Raw genomic sequence first — 17,087 nt, forward strand, 5'->3', positions numbered from 1 at the left:
ATATACCTACAATAACTTTTGACTGAATGATGCTTTGGCTGAAAGTTATTTCCCCATACACATGAACCTTCAGCATGGCCAAGAGTTTCTGTGTTCTCTATAGGGAGGGGTAAGCCACAGCCAAACAGCTCTGATGGTGGCTTATCTTTCCAAGAACAAAGAGGTCAGGCAGTGATTTTTCATTACGAGTGATGACTATTTCCACAGACATCATCAGTGGGCACTTAACAGACAACCGGGAAATTCATGCTCTTGCTTACAACCAACTTACTTAACAACATATTACCTACTGATAAATTGGTTGCTTATAAGTACATTGCTTACAGGTATGAGAACGGCTCCCGGCGAACAGGTCGACTTTGACAATTTTTTTTTTTTTTTGGGGGGGGGGGCTGAGGTGTACAGTGTCTTTGAATTTGTGTCTTAACATTTCAGGGTTTCACATATCAGGACATTAAAAATAAATTTATAAAATCTTGTCTTTAGAGGGTACTTACTAGAGAAGTGCTCGAATCTTATTCGGCATTTGATTAGCGGTGGCTGCTGAAGTTGGGTAAAGCTCTAAGGTTGTCTGGAAAACATGGATACAGCCAATGACTTTATCCATGTTTTCCACATAGCCTTAGGGCTTTATCAAACTTCAGCAGCCACCGCTAATCAAATGCCGAACGATGGGGTTCGGATGGACTTGAGCATGTTCGAGGTTCGCTCATCTCTAAATATAAACTAAAATGACTGGTGGCTAATGCATTAGATGGGATCCCCTAATATTAATGACGCCAGTCAGTTTAGTTTAGATTTACTTAAAGCGACTCTGTACCCACAATCTGACCCCCTCAACCCACTTGTACCTTCGGATAGCTGCTTTTAATCCAAGATCTGTCCTGGGGTCCGTTCGGCAGGGGATGCAGTTATTGTCATAAAAACAACTTTTAATCCGGCAGCGCTGTGTCTAACGGCCGGGGCATACATTTGTATATGCATTAGGCTGGCACCACCTCTCTGTCCTTCCTCCCCACCCTCCTCATTATTAGGAATACTCCAGGCAGATTGCTTCCTATTCCCCACCTGTGGCAGCCCGGCACATGGGCTGGATCGTTAATACACCTGTGCAAAACTCAAACAGCAGTAAATGTTCCTGGATCATTCCTAATAATGAGGAGGGTGGGGAGGAGGGACAGAGAGGTGGTGCCAGCCTAATGCATACACAATGTAAGCCCCGGACGTTAGACACAGCGCTGCCGGATTAAAAATTGTTTTTATGACAAGAACTGCATCCCCTGCCGAACGGACCCCAGGACAGATCTTGGATTAAAAGCAGCTATCTGAAGGTACAAGTGGTTTGGGGGGGACAGATTGTGGGTACGGAGTTGCTTTAATACAAAGGGGAATTGCCTGTAAATTTATCAATAATTACACACAGGGAAAGGAGGAAAGTACCTCAGGTACCTGTCTCAAATGTGTGACGATAACTAACCAGACAATAACTGCCGTATTGAGACACATTTATTAAATGAATTGTTAAAAAAAAAATTGCTAAAAATAAATAAAAAATAATTAAAATGCTGTGTCGTAGAGCCCCTGTAGTTTCAATGTTCTGTAGCCAAATGTTTTTGATTGTGCCTAGTTGTAGCTTAAAGTCCCTATAAGATACATACAAATCAGGGGGGAGAAAGTATGTGCATGATAAACACTGCAGAGTTATGACAGTATCACAATTCCTTTTTTGCCAGTTTGTAAGAATGGTGGTTGTAGTACTTTGTGCTCAAATTACTCACAGTGTATCATATACATCGCTTGTTTTCTAGGGTAGACCCGTCCCCATTGCTTCATGCCCAGCCAATGCTCAGTAATAGACCAGCGCCGTATGTGGGAACAGGGTGGCACCTAAAAAAAAAAAAAAGGACTGCAGCACTGGTATCCCCGCACCGGCACTGGTCTGTTAAGAACACAAAGGCCTTATTCACACGTCCCGTAATTTACGGATCCGTAATTACGGATCCGAGTTAGTGTGAATAGGACAATGGACATCAATGTGCACTATCAGTAGCAGAAATGGATGAAAATCAATCCTGAAAAAAAAAAAGGACATGTCCTAGTACGGACCCGGTGCGGACCCTGATTTATTTACAGATGCTCTCATTGACATCAATTGTCTACGGATTGTTTGCGGATTGCAACATGTTTGGCATCCGTATTTCCGTAAAAAATATGGATAACTCATGCTCCTATTTGCACAGCAGTTTATAGAAGTGCTGGGATCTTTAGTTCTCCGGATCTCTGTTGCTGCACATCGTGTGCCGATTGTAGCAGAATCCTAGTTACAGTATGGTGTGCCGATTGTAGCAGAATCCTAGGCAGTGTTGGTGATTATATAATCAGAGAGCTGGGATCTGTAGTACTCCACAAGGTGAAGACCAGGGTGCCTGCTCTAAGATCTGGGGAGAGATAGTTGGAAAAAACACTGCCGGTGGCACCTCTCACCCTTTCAATGATGACACAGTTCCAGGAACGATCTTCTTGATAGTGAGCTGCACCTCCCTAACTTTTGTAACTTCTGCCATAAACTACTCCACTGTATTGCCACATTGTGTAGGAAAAGATGCAGAGATTTGCTACTTACACAGCCATGGCTCTCTGCTCTCTGATGCGATCTCCTTCTTGTCCTGTGCCAATCTCTCTCTCTCTGCCATTCCTTCACTGCTCAGTAACTCTTAATTGATTCATTCATACTTTTCCTTACCACATTGTAAACACCAATTTATTGTGCTAATTGGTAATGATGAGTGACAGCTGGGCTACAAACGTACAATAGCTGTCCTGTCAGTGTAGACAACTATGGCAGGGCAGCATTAACATTAAAGACTGAACCCCATAGAAAACCATTAGGACAGATAGAGTAGCCCAGCTGTCACTCATCATTACCAATTAGCACAATAAATTGGTGTTTACAATGTGGTTAGGAAAAGTATGAATGAATCAATTAAGAGTTACTGAGCAGTGAAGGAATGGCAGAAAGAGAGAGATCGGCACAGGACAAGAAGGAGATCGCATCAGAGAGCCATAGGGCTGTGTAAGTAGCAAATCTCTGCATCTTTTCCTACACACGCTGTAGCTCTCTGTGCTGTGAGATCGGCGATTTCCACAGGGATTCACTAAGCAGCATGCATATTAGATACCTCTCACCCTTCTGAAGTCTGGTCCAGCAACGGATGGAATACGGATGGAATACAGATGGAATACGGATGTCCAATCCGCAATTTCTCACGGGTTGTTTCAGGACCAGAAAAAAATACTGAACGTGTGCATGAGGCCAAAGTGATGTACCTAGTGGTACATTCACTTTAAGAAACATTTTATACAATACCTTGCTCTGCTACATACTGACAAGAATATGCTGTTAAGTGTGGTTGTCTAATGATTTGAATTTACCTACAAGGGTCACAATAGGTTTTTGGTATGACAGACCACATATACACCCAGTTAGAATTTGTGTGTGTGCTTTATATTATGCATATTATATTTGCATTTGTTCAAATAAAACCAGCTCTTATTTGTTTTGATTTTTTTTTTAAATGGTAAAACTGAATAAATTATATTTCAGTGTTAAAGTATTGCAATAGTTGAGCCCAGTGTCACGAACACGCGCGCCAACCTGCGCCGGCCCTGACAAGGGGGAGGGGAGACCTAACCACACCAGGCGGAAAGGATCTAAACAAGGACCAAAAGGGGGGGGGGGGAAGGACAAGACAAGGGAATCAAAGGAACTTGGGGCTCTGGACTCCCCTGGGTTGCTCTAGCCCTACAGGTCGATTCACATCACGCACTCACGCTTTACGCCCTGCTCCCGGGCCGTAACTCGAGCGTAAATCGCCACCTGCCGCCTTCCGCACACCCAGACACCCACTTGGCCACGAACACTGCCTGCTCGTTGGCCAACACAAACACGACACGAAGCACGCACACAGAACTTTGCTATGTCGTCATACACGTAACCTTCCAGCCGCTGCCAGACACCCAAACACAACGTACATACACAACTTTGCTGCCACCACCCTATCTATTACCTTACTGGGGAGACAGGGAACACCAAGAGTGTTCCACTTGCAAGCAGACACACCCACACGGTAGAGTAAGCCACCTGGTCATACAATATACGGTCGCACACCGCACATGCACTCTTTCTGGAGCTAACTAGGTTCGTTTAGGCTACAAGACAAACCATCAAACTTTTAGGTTTAATGCATTAAAATGGACAGTACTTGGTTACAAAAAGATGGTTACAAAAAGACATACAGACACTGCAAACAATGAAAACAAAAGGGATAAAATAAGAAAGTTCTAATACTTAGCACAGGATGCGCCGTATGGGTTCTTCCTTCCCAGGGGATTTGGGCTTAGAAAGTGGTGCACAAACCAATTCGATTGGATCCCCAACTTTGTGACCCTTACATGTTCCCTAGGTCTCACTTTTATGTAAGACCTGAAAGGGTTGGGCTGAGGGCGTCACCTGACATCTGTAACTCAGCCCCTTTGGGCAGAGCTTCAGCTGCCCCCTCAGCCCTCAAGGGAACACACTTGGACATATCAAAAAAAGATACTTTCCCAGGCACCATATCAATGGTACGGGCCCCAGCCCTTCTTCATAATTCATATCTCGCCGTTCTGATTCCTGGCATATCAAACATCATATGCCTCGGACACTCAGAAGGTGAGATACCCCTTATGGCATGAGGACAGGTAGACAGGCCATGTTTGGACTCCCCGCGATGTCCTCATCATAACCGACGCTAGGAAATTGGTTCTGTGGCTTTATGTTTTATTTGAAGAAAGTTATGGGAGATTTCATATTCCTATTCCTTTCCTCAAAGAGAGTCCACCCCCTGCTGGCATGGAGTCAGTGAGCCTGCCTCAGAGGTGCGAAGTCAACACTCTAGGCACAATCTACTCCACCATCTTCTTTACAGCTCCACTCTTAGGGCCCTATTCCACCGGACGATTATCGTTCAGATTATCGTTAAATCATTCGAATCTAAACGATAATCGTTCGGTTGAAATGCAGTTAACGATTAACGACCGAACGAGAAATCTATGATCGCTTTATAAGACCTAGACCTATTTTTATCGTTGCTCGTTCGCAAATCGTTCGCATTGAATAAGACATCGTTCGGTCGTTTGCAATAGATACGAACGCAATAGCGAATAAATAGCGAAGAAGAAACGATCGCAATTACGATCATAAGGAACGATTATCGTTCCATGGAAATAAGTGAACGTTTTCAGGTCTTTCGCAAAAGCGGTCGTTTGAGATCGATAATCGTTAACGATTATGCAAACGATAATCGTCCGGTGGAATAGGGCCCTTATTCCCCCATGCAGAGAGACTTTTGGTCTTTTACACAGGGTAAACAGACGGCCTGACTCCAAGCTAATCAATAAGTCCATATGATTAACTTGCATCAGCTATGGGCTATTGCTATTAGACTAAATCTATAAAATATCAATCACAATCTATAAAATATCCACTGCATGAATACATATAAACCACACCACACCTAAACCCACTTTACATATTCCTGAATAAGGACAGGGCTGTCCATATTCCTTACACCCAGCTTAAAAAAAAAAAAAAAAAAAAAAAAGCCTAGAGCTAACATTTTTCAAAATTATTAAAGGGGTTGGCCACTTTATAGTAAAATAGTTCAGTGTACAGTATTAGGGCCCTATTCCACTGGACGATTATCGTTTGCATATCATTAACGATTAACGATCGCAAACGACCACTATTGCGAAAGACCTGAAAACGTTCACTCATTTCCATTGAACGATAATCGTTACTTATGATCGTAATTGCGATCGTTTTTTCTTCGCTATTTATTCGCTATTGCATTCGTATCTATTGCGAACGACCGAACGATGTCTTATTCAACGCGAACGATTTGCGAACGAGCAACGATAAAAATAGGTCCAGGTCTTATAAAGCGATCAACGATTTCTCGTTCGGTCGTTAATCGTTAACTGCATTTCAACCGAACGATTATCGTTTAGATTCGAACGATTTAACGATAATCTGAACGATAATCGTCCAGTGGAATAGGGCCCTTAGTAAGTGCACTCACTGTATATACTGACAGCAGCTCCCTGTGTACTCATAGAGCTAAAATCAGACTCCTCTCCCCCAGGCTGTGCTGCCATGCTCTGTGGTGTTTTGGTCCATAAGATTCCTTCCCCCCAGTGTCCACCACTGAGTCTGTATATGTCTATGGAGAACACAGTGGACAGGGCCTGGTTACATGCTCCTTCATGTCGGCCATTTTATGGACTGAAACAAAACAGAGCAGGGCAGCACAGCCTGGTGAAGGGGAGTCTGATTTTAGCTCTATGAGGTACACAGGGAGCTGCTGTCAGTATATACATTGAGCTCACTTACTAATACTTTGTACTGACCTATTTTACTATAAAGTGGCCAACCCCTTTAACAAATCAAGTAAAGATGATGAATACAATAGTGATATCCTGCAACAAGAACAGTCAGATTAGGTACACAATGAAAGTGTTAAAGGGAACATAAAAATATGTATTTACTATAGTAAAAAAACAAATCAGGGCAGAACTACTAAAAAAAGTACCAGAGTGACAAAATCAGAGAGCGATTCATTTATTTGATGAGGGGGTGGTAAAAGGTAAGGATCGCTGCGTCTTGCATTTATTAAGAAGAGCCTGAAGAACTTGTTCACGGGTGTATCCCAAAGTGCCCTGGTGACACACAGGCTAAGAACCTAAAACATTCACTAGGCATAAGAATCTTCAAGAAACAAAGCTTTGGTGGCATGTTCTGCTCTGCAATATACATAACCAACATCTGTATTGCGGCCATTCCATGCCTGCACATATCTGCCAACTGGTATAACCAATGTACAGAGGCATTAAGGCTTACACTTTTGTTGGACTGAAGGAGACTTTGCCCCAGTGATAATTTTCTAAAAGAGAAGGAAACAGGAATTTTGATGAAGTCGATTTAATGGTACATAAGAAAGGGGCAGAGGCAAAGTGCCATTCCCTGAAGAGCATGGCTTCTAACTTCCTATTGTCTAAAAGAGAAGTAACAACCCTAAAAGTTAAGGAGCCACTGATGCATAAACAGGAAAAATGGTGATTGAGTAGTGGTACATCTAGTACAGCCAAGGAGCTCTAAAAGGTTACATTTTCAACAAATAAGACATATTTACAATCTCCTTACCGTCACAGACAGACCACTGACGTTGGAAATGCTGGGTACAGATTTCTATTTGGGGTCTGCTATTTGGCAAGCTGGGGAAACGAGTGATATCACCTTCGTAAAAGGTCACTGGTGAGGGCACAAAGATAACACTTGTTTCCCTGCACCTGAGAACTTGTAGCTTTAGGGGTCAAATTAGATAAGTAGACCTCTACCTCACCTTTCATTTGGCTATGCCATTTAAACCCTAACCACCTCAAAAACATTTCCCTAATACACTTCTAAATTTTGACTCAAATAAACTGTTGGCACATGCCTCTTCATTCCCCAAATGGACCGCTGCAACATTCTCACCTGTGGCCTTTTATTAAAGGACAACTCCCGCGGGACCCCCCCCCAAAAAAAAAAAACAGACACACACAGACACCATACTCACCATCTCTCCGATGACGATCGCCACTCGATTCGCCCGCCGTCCGCCTCTCCGTCGCCGCCGTCCGCCATCCAGCGATGTCTCCGACTTCCGGTTCCAGGGGATGGAAAAGGCTGCCAGTGCGCTTGCGCACCGGCAGCCTTTTCATTGGCTGGAGCGCATCACATGGCTTCCAGCAAGCTCAGCCAATCAGGGCTGAGCAAGCTGGAAGCCATGTGATGCGCTCCAGCCAATGAAAAGGCTGCTGGTGCACATGTGCACCAGCAGCCTTTTCATCCCCATTCCCTTTGCATGAAGACGCCGAGGAGGAAGAAGACCCGGACCGCCCCCCGGCTCTGACGTCGTCGTCACCAGATGCCGCCCGGGAGAAGAGGACCGTGACGATCGTAATAGGTAATGTATATATTCTTTCACTTCCGGGCGGGGGGTTGGGGGTCCGAAAATGGGGGAAGGGGGCCAGGCCGGGTATTTAACCACATTACAAAGTTATATAACTTTGTAATGTGTGTTAAATGAGCAAAAAAAAATTTTTGTGGGAGTTGTCCTTTAACCACTCTGATTCTGGTGCTGATCTTACTTCCCTCTATTGTTGAGTATTTTGATCAAAAGCCAATATGGAAATTAGTCGGTTTGATGCACTCGGTCCCTCAGAGCACTGTCCTGCCCACCTGCAACCTTGTATGACACCTCATACTTATGCATATTCATCTATGTATAAATAGTGATGTCTCCCTCCCCAGATCTCGTGCAGTAAGTGTGTCAGGCTGCTGTTCCTGCAAGTGTGAGATCTGGTGCGATGAGGGACACATGGCTTCTTGTGCCTAGATGACAGATGATGTGCATTAAATTAAAACGTTATTCACAAATAAAAGACGCTTGGCAGATTAAAAAAAAAAATTTTCTGCTGCGGATACACAGCGGATCCGCAGCAGATTTCATTTAAATAACTGAACATAGCATCAAATCTGCACCATCAAATCTGCTGCCGATCTGCTGCTTATCCTGTAGGTGTGAACGCACCCTAAATCTATATATTTATTTACACACATCAGAATCATGCCCCAAATGTCTATCTGCCAACCCTATTAAAAACAAAGTAACAATTCATTCATAATAAAAGATTTATGAACTTCTTACGTCAGGCGTCAAGGAGTTGTTGTCTGATGTCTGACTGGATAGAAGGATATGAGTGAAGCCATCTTCCTTTCTGACGACTATGTCCCGAAATCGGCAGTTGCTTTCATTCTGACGGACGCTGTACCTTAATCTCTTATCAAACATGCAGTCCTTTTCCAAGTCTAGTTTCCGTTTGACTGGGCTGTGTGGAGTCAGCCCTCCATTTGTCAGTGGCTCTCCTTTAAATGTATTAAAAAATATTTTTAATTAAACAAGCACAATGATACATACGGGTTGTATTGCAAAACAATAGATAAAATGATGATTAAAGGAGAAGTCCGGCCAAAAGTATTTTTTAATATGTTATTACTTATGGAAAGTTAGACAAATTTCTAATGTACATTAATTATGGGAAATGCACATTTACTGCTATTTCCCTTAATTTATTAGATCATGGAGTGTTAGAATTCTCTCAGAAACTGTGACGTCACGACGAAGGGTGTAATTCCTATGGAGTGTCCAGCAGGGGGCGCACTATATATAGGAGTACCATTGACTATATATATATATATATATATATATATATATATATATATATATATATATATATATATATATATATATATATATATATATATATATATATATAGTGCGCCCCCTGCTGGACACTCTATTGAATCAATGGATGTGTATGTAAAAATGTTATGTACACTACGTTTTGATTGAATACATTTATGGAATACTTTGGGAAGCAAGTGTCCTTGCTCCCCAAAGTATCCCATAAATGTATTTAATGAATACATTTAGAGGGCACCGAGCAGGGAGGGAAGGGAGGTGTCTATACATCTACCTCCCCCCTCCCTCCCTGCTCGGTGCTGGGCACATATACAAAGTACTACTCCTTCCATCATCTGCTCATAGTATGAGCAGAGGATTGGAGGAGTAGTACCTGTGCTATCCCCAGCACATCGCAGCCGCCGCCCGCGCCGCCCCTCACACAAGGGATCGTTTCATCATGCCCCCTCCTCCTATCCTGCCGCCTGCCGCTGCTCCTCACACTATCCCGCCGCTGACTTCCCGCCGCTCTCTGCTCCTACATACCAGCTCCTGGTCCGCACTGCATGCCGGCAGCTTCAGCCGTCCCCCACCTTGCAGGGAGGCCAGGGAGGCCGGGGACACCAGGAAGCACCAGGAGCGACGTGCTCCCTGCGGGGTGGGGGAGGGCTGACGCGGCCGTCATGCAGTGCAGACCGGGAGCCGGTATGTAGGAGCAGAGAGCGTCGGCGGGATAGTGTGAGGAGCAGCGGAGGGATAGTTACACGTTTGAAGCCGGGAGGAGGAGGGGGCATGATGAAGCAACCCCTTGTGTGAGGAGCGGCGTGGGCGGCAGCGATGTGCTGGGGATAGCACAGATACTACTCCTCCAATCCTCTGCTCATACTATGAGCAGATGATGGGAGGAGTAGTACTGTGTATATGTGCCCAGCACCGAGCAGGGAGGGAGGGGGGAGGTAGATGCACAGGCACTTCTCTCCCTCCCTGCTCGGTGCCCTCCTAATGTATTCATTGAATACATTTATGGGATACTTTGGGGAGTAAGAACACTTGCTCCCCAAAGTATTCCATAAATGTATTCAATCAAAACGTAGTGTACATAACATTTTTACATACAGTGGGGAAAGAAAGTATTTAGTCAGTCACCAATAGTGAGAAAACATCACTGCTCTAGAGGAGATCTGCATGGAGGAATGGGCCAACATACCAACAACAGTGTGTGCCAACCTTGTGAAAACTTACTGAAAACGTTTGACCTCAGTCATTGCCAACAAAGGATATATAACAAAGTATTGAGATGAAATCTTGTTACTGACCAAATACTTATTTGCTACCATAATTTGCTAATAAATTCTTACAAAATCAAACAATGTGATTTTCTGGATTTGTTTTCTCATTTTGTCTCCCATAGTTGAGGTCTACATATGGTGTCAATTACAAGCCTCTCTCATCTTTTTAAGTGGTGGAACTTGCACTATTGGTGACTGACTAAATACTTTTTTTCCTCACTGTACTCCATAGGAATTACACCCTTCGTCATGACGTCACGGTTTCTGAGAGAATTCTAACTTCATGATCTAATAAATTAAGGGAAATAGCAGTATATGTGCATTTCCCATAATTAATGTACATTAGAAATTTGTCTAACTTTCCATAAGTAATAACATATTAAAAAATACTTTTGGCCGGACTTCTCCTTTAAGGGAAATAGACAACACAGATATGCATATACCATACTGCCCTTTTCCGCTTGCCAATCCCATGAGCAGTACATACTTACCTTCTGTGTTGCTCTATGATCCGGCGTGTTCAAGAAAAACTAATCTTTATTCTGAGCTAACAGAGGTGTCTGCACCTGCCCCACACAGCCTCAGCCTCCCTACTCTCTTGCAACAGCTGTATCTTTAAGCCACTCCCACTGTCAATCATTTTGAAGACGTGTGGAACGAGATGGAGACAAAAAGGCTGGGATATATAGAAACATAAAAGATTGTCGGCAGAAAAAGACCACTGGGTCCATCTAGTCTGCCCTTTTAGTATTTCCCTTCTTATAATCTTAGGATAGATATATGTTTATTAAAGATGAGCGAACCTTGAGCAGCGGTGGCTGCTGAAGTTGGATAAAGCCCTAAGGCTATGTGGAAATCATGGATATAGTCATTGGCTGTATCTATGTTTTCAAGACAACCTTAGGGCTTTATCCAACTTCAGCAGCCACCACTAATCAAATGCAGAATGCTCGAGTTTGGATGGACTCAAGCATGCTCGAGGTTCACTCATCTCTAATGTTTATCCCAGGAAGGTTTACATTCTGTTACTGTGGATTTACCAACCACATCTGTTGGAAGTTTGTTCCAAGCACCTACTAATCTTTCAGTAAAGTTATATTTCCTCACAATGCTTCTGATCTTTCCCCCAACTAACCTCAGTGTCCCGCCCCTGTCACTGACTGGCTAGCTCATCAGCCGGGTCGTGAAGTGCCACCTCCAGAGATCCCGCTGATCACCACGTGCACGGGGAGAGGCAAGTTAGTACGTGTAATCAATTTCCCCCCCTGACGGATTTTTTAATCTGCCAGACTTCTCCTTTAAGTCTTTTCTGATATGTTTTCTGCCTGACACCCTCCATTTTTGTAGCCCGTCTTTAGACCCTGCTCTATACAGTGGGATCACAATCTCCCTCTTTCTACTGGTTATATCTCTAACTATACAGCTCAGAATACAATATGCTTTCCCTACCGCGTGGTTGCACTGGTGACTCATTTTGGGGCTGGGTTCACACGATGTAACTGTGCGGCTGTATTTTTTATGCGGCTGTAAATGTGCGGGTGAAACTCCGGCCGTGGGAAAAAATAGACATGCGGCTCAAAACATACGGTCATTTACTTGGAAATCTGGTTCAACTAAAAATAACAAATAAAATGTTAAGAAAGTGATGCAAACACCTCTGGATGCATCTGGGAAAGCAGGGAACACAGTTTACATGAATTGCTATTACCGGGGTTTGCGATCCTCTGCACTATAGCCGATGTCTCTCATGGTTAATATATTGAATTAATAAAACACATTTTCTTTCTAGTAAAGTCCCTTTTATTGTTCAATAATTAAATGTAAACGATTCCATCATTTTGCAATTAAATATACTGTTAAAATAAATATATATATAAATAAATGTATATTTATATATATATTTATTTTTTGACAGTATATTTAATTGCACAATGATGGATTCGTTAGAATTAAATTATTGAACAAAGAAACTGTATTTATTTCAATGAAAATGTGTTTTATTAATTAAATATTAATTAGTACAGGAAGCTCCATAAGCCGTTAATTCATATTCCCGGCAATAGAGCATTCTGTACTAATCATCACTTTACTTTAATTAAAACATCAAATGTTTCTTCTAATTATGTTATGACAATAGCATTATTAGAAGAAACATTTAGAATTATATGTGCGCTCAGCTGATTGGCTGTTCGGCTGAGCGCACGTATAATGAGCCGGTCCGCAGTACAGTGACTTCATTGTGCTGCGGACCAGCGAAGAGGACACATCGGGGTGAGTATAGAGCTCTCCCCACCCCCTCCCCAGCACTGCACCCCTCCCAGCAAGGAAGGGGGGTCACTTAACCCCTTCCTTGCTGGGATGGGTGCAGTCTGACATCAGTCTGGCCCCCAGGGGGTTAAGGGGGATGCAATACATCCTCCCTTAACCCCTTGGGGGTCAGACTGTAAGCAGCGATCTGTAAAGATGCGGCATACTGTAAGGAGTATCGGTATCCTGGGGATTACGTCGGATTCCATGGACTACGTCGATGACCAGCGGTTGTTTTAATTTTTTTAATAAAATGGTCAATGAGGGGTGTGGGGGTGTTTTTATTTGAATAAAATTTTTTTTTAACTTTATTTCTTTACTTTATAGACTTAGTAGTGGAAGCCGTCTAATAGACGGAATCCATTACTAAGTTGGGGCCTAGTGTTAGCCGGTATAAAATGGCTAACACTAGGCCCCTATTATTACCCCAGTACCCAATGCAACCAGGGGTACTGGGAAGAGCCGGGTGCCAGTGGTCTCGGAGCGTCAATATTGGCGCTCCTGGAGCGGGCGGCAGCAGGCTGGTAAGATTTAGGCTGGGGAGGGCCTAAACCAATGGCTCTTCCCACCCTGGTGTTACCAGGCTGCTGTCGTTTGGTTTTTAACCCGGCTGGTTATAAAAATAGGGGGGACCCTATGCGTTTTTTTTTTAATTATTTATTTAAAAAAAAAAAACGCATAGGGTCCCCCCTATTTTTATAACCAGCCGGGTTAAAAACCAAACGACAGCAGCCTGGTAACACCAGGGTGGGAAGAGCCATTGGTTTAGGCCCTCCCCAGCCTAAATCTTACCAGCCTGCTGTCGCCCGGTCCAGGAGCGCCAATTTTGACGCTCCGGGACCACTGGCACCCGGCTCTTCCCAGTACCCCTGGTGGCATTGGGTACTGGGGTAATAATAGGGGGTTAGTGTTAGCCATTTTATACCGGCTAACACTAGGCCCCAACTTAGTAATGGATTCCGTCTATTAGACGGCTTCCACTACTAAGTCTATAAAGTAAAGAAATAAAGACAACACACAAGTTAAAAAAAATTTTTATTCAAATAAAAACACCCCCACACCCCTCATTGACCATTTTATAAAAAAAATTAAAACAACAACCGCTGGTCATCGACGTAGTCCATGGAATCCGACGTAATCCCCAGGATACCGATATCTGAAAAACAAAAAGGGAGAAACACACAAAAAAAAACACAAACAGGAGCACAACACCCATCATTGTGAGCGGTGTTGTGCTCCTTACAGTATGCAGCATCTTTACAGATCGCTGCTTACAGTCTGACCCCCAAGAGGTTAAGGGAGGATGTATTGCATCCCCCTTAACCCCCTGGGGGCTAGACTGATGTCAGACTGCACCCATCCCAGCAAGGAAGGGGTTAAGTGACCCCCCTTCCTTGCTGGGAGGGGTGCAGTGCTGGGGAGGGGGTGGGGAGAGCTCTATACTCACCCCGATGTGTCCTCTTCGCTGGTCCGCAGCACAATGAAGTCACTGTACCGCGGACCGGCTCATTATATGTGCGCTCAGCCGAACAGCCAATCAGCTGAGCGCACATATAATTCTAAATGTTTCTTCTAATAATGCTATTGTCATAACATAATTAGAAGAAACATTTGATGTTTTCATTAAAGTAAAGTGATGATTAGTACAGAATGCTCTATTGCCGGGAATATGAATTAATGGCTTATGGAGCTTCCTGTACTAATTAATATTTAATTAATAAAACACATTTTCGTGGAAATAAATTCAGTTTCGGTGTTCAATAATTTAATTCTAACGAATCCATCATTGTGCAATTAAATATACTGTCAAAAAATATATAGATAAATATACATTTATTTATATATCTATTTATTTTAACAGTATATTTAATTGCAAAATGATGGATTCGTTAGAAATAAATTATTGAACAACGAAAGTGTCTTGATTACAAAGAAAATGTGTTTTAGTAATTTAATATATTAACTATTAGAGGCATCGGCATTCGGCATCATTGCCGGCTATTTTTGAAGTACTCCGTACGGACCGCCTGTCAATCCACGGCCGCATGTCCAGCCGCAAACAATGGTCTTGTTCATTTTTTACGGGTCCGTTTATGATAGGGCCATAGATTGAGACATAGTGTGCACTGTGCAGCCGCATATCCTATACTTCCAAGCATACACACGAACCACCAAAAATACCGCCGCACAATTACAGCCGCACAGTTACAACGTCTGAACCGAGCCCCCGGCTGTCAGAAATTACTTCCCTAAATCCTTCTCCTCTGAAGTCTTTGCCAACACGATACTCTGCCGATATAGAATCCTCTTCCCCAAGTGCTTTTTTTTAGATTTGGAAACACTGAACTGCAGTTCCCATTGTTTGGACCACTTATCTAGTAAAGCTAAATAAATTTTTCCTATTACTGACACCTCTAGGAATATCTATTGTACACTTTTGTGTCATCAACAAACAGACAAAGCTTACCTACCAAACCTTCTCCTATGTCACTTACAAGAGGGGGCTGGGGAGATGCCGTGGGTGAGTAGCGCTAGTGATGAGCGGGCGGATGAGCCCAGCCGCGACGGGGGGTGCCACGGGTGAGTGATAAACAGTGGAGGGGGGGGGGGGGCACAATCAGGGGGAACAGTGCGGGTGAGCAGTGAGGGGCACAGAGTACGGCTGGTCTCGGGTAAGCTCTGGGGCTGGGGGCACACGGTGCGTTGTGATGGGGGTGGCAGCTGTTAGAAAGAGAGACAGTGACAGCTGCACTAATCACTGTCTCCCTCTCTAAGAGCAGCCACCCCCCATCAGTGTCCTCCTTCACTTCAGTATGGCTGGGTTAGAAGCCTAACCCAGCCCATTGAAGAAACGGAGGATACGTGATCCTGACACGGAGGGTGGGGGCCAGGAGCATGGTGTGGTGTCGGGTTGGACTGGGATTTGATGATTCTATGCATTCGGTTGGGGTGAATGTACCTAGATAACAGCAAAACTGTGGAGAATCTGCAGTGTCCCAGCAGGAAAGGTTCTTTCTCTCAATACTCATATATATACTTGGTTTATGTTGCCCCAGTATTCATCCCTTGTATTTTCAGTATTCTGTTATGTATATTGATTTTCATATGTTGGTCACATGGTGTGGTGATGCAAACGGCCTAGTATCACGTGACTTCCCCGGCTGCCATAGCAACCCCAATAGCCGTGGAGCTTTTGGCTGGGGTCAGTCAGTCCTCCCTCTACCTTCAAGAGGGAAGGGTGTGTTACCTTGCTGCTCCTCAGGGAGAAGGCCGCTGCTCAGTTTTCTTCAGTTCATTATCTCCAAAACATATTCCGGTCCAGTCCAGACTTGGCTTATTCTCAAGATTCTCGTCTATTCTCAAGATCTAGGTACATCTCCTCAGTCTCCATACTCGTTTCATCGCTAGCAGCAAGTATCCTCCTCATTATCGCTATACCCAGCATCATTCTCAAGGGAACTACTACTCCCATCCTCCGTAAAGATCTCCCTAACTAAAGCGTCACTATCATATTTCGGCCTATTGCAGCACCACCCATCTGTTCAGTTGCATTTGATTCTGCCTATTCCTGGTTGGATCCAGAGACTGTTGCTACTAGCATTTGCTGTTTCAATAAACGCAAAACTCCCGTTGTTTCTGAACCCTGGCATTGGTCTAGTTATTGGTGCCTTGACTAAGGGCAACAATGAATTTGGGGTCCCGCAGGGTCAGGTTCCCGTGGATTGGCCACCTCCCCTCGTGCCACAACCGTGATCATAACATCTGGCAAGTGGAAACTCGGGTCCTACCTACTACTATTACTATCCCCAGCGGGGTCACCCCAAATCCATAATACATTGATATTGGAAAGATGGAAAGCTATGGATGGGCAACGTATTAATGCAAAAATAATTTTGGGGGGAATACCCCTTTAAGTCCAAGTTTCTCTAAACTTCTCTATCAGCTCCTAATGGGAAATTGTATCAAAGGCTTTGCTGAAGTCCAGATAGGCGATATCCACGGCATCACCTTCATCCAGCACTTTAGTGACATAATCAAAGAAATCAATGAGATTAGTCTGACATGATTGGCCCGCAGTAAAGCCATGTTGGTTTGGAAACATCAAATTGTTGATTCTTTGGTGACCCATCAGAATCTTTCTTAGAAGTGTTTCCATTATTTTTATTAC

At 43.7% G+C, this 17,087-nt stretch overlaps 1 protein-coding gene across 3 annotated transcripts in view; it reads right to left on the reverse strand.

Moving 5' to 3' along the window:
* CDYL2 (chromodomain Y like 2) overlaps positions 1-17,087 on the reverse strand; it is a 112,052-nt gene that overhangs the window by 15,240 nt on the left and 79,725 nt on the right. For all 3 annotated transcript variants that reach the window (XR_011362569.1, XM_069966019.1, XM_069966017.1), the window contains exon 3: positions 8,790-9,007. Coding sequence is in view for 2 of the 3 variants with exons in the window: in XM_069966019.1 (XP_069822120.1) it covers positions 8,790-9,007 (218 nt within the window). In the remaining variant the exon portion in view is untranslated. The remainder of the gene's footprint in view (positions 1-8,789; positions 9,008-17,087) is intronic.

Source organism: Dendropsophus ebraccatus, chromosome 4 (genome assembly GCF_027789765.1).
Source record: "Dendropsophus ebraccatus isolate aDenEbr1 chromosome 4, aDenEbr1.pat, whole genome shotgun sequence".
In the NCBI taxonomy this organism is placed as follows: Eukaryota; Metazoa; Chordata; class Amphibia; order Anura; family Hylidae; genus Dendropsophus; species Dendropsophus ebraccatus.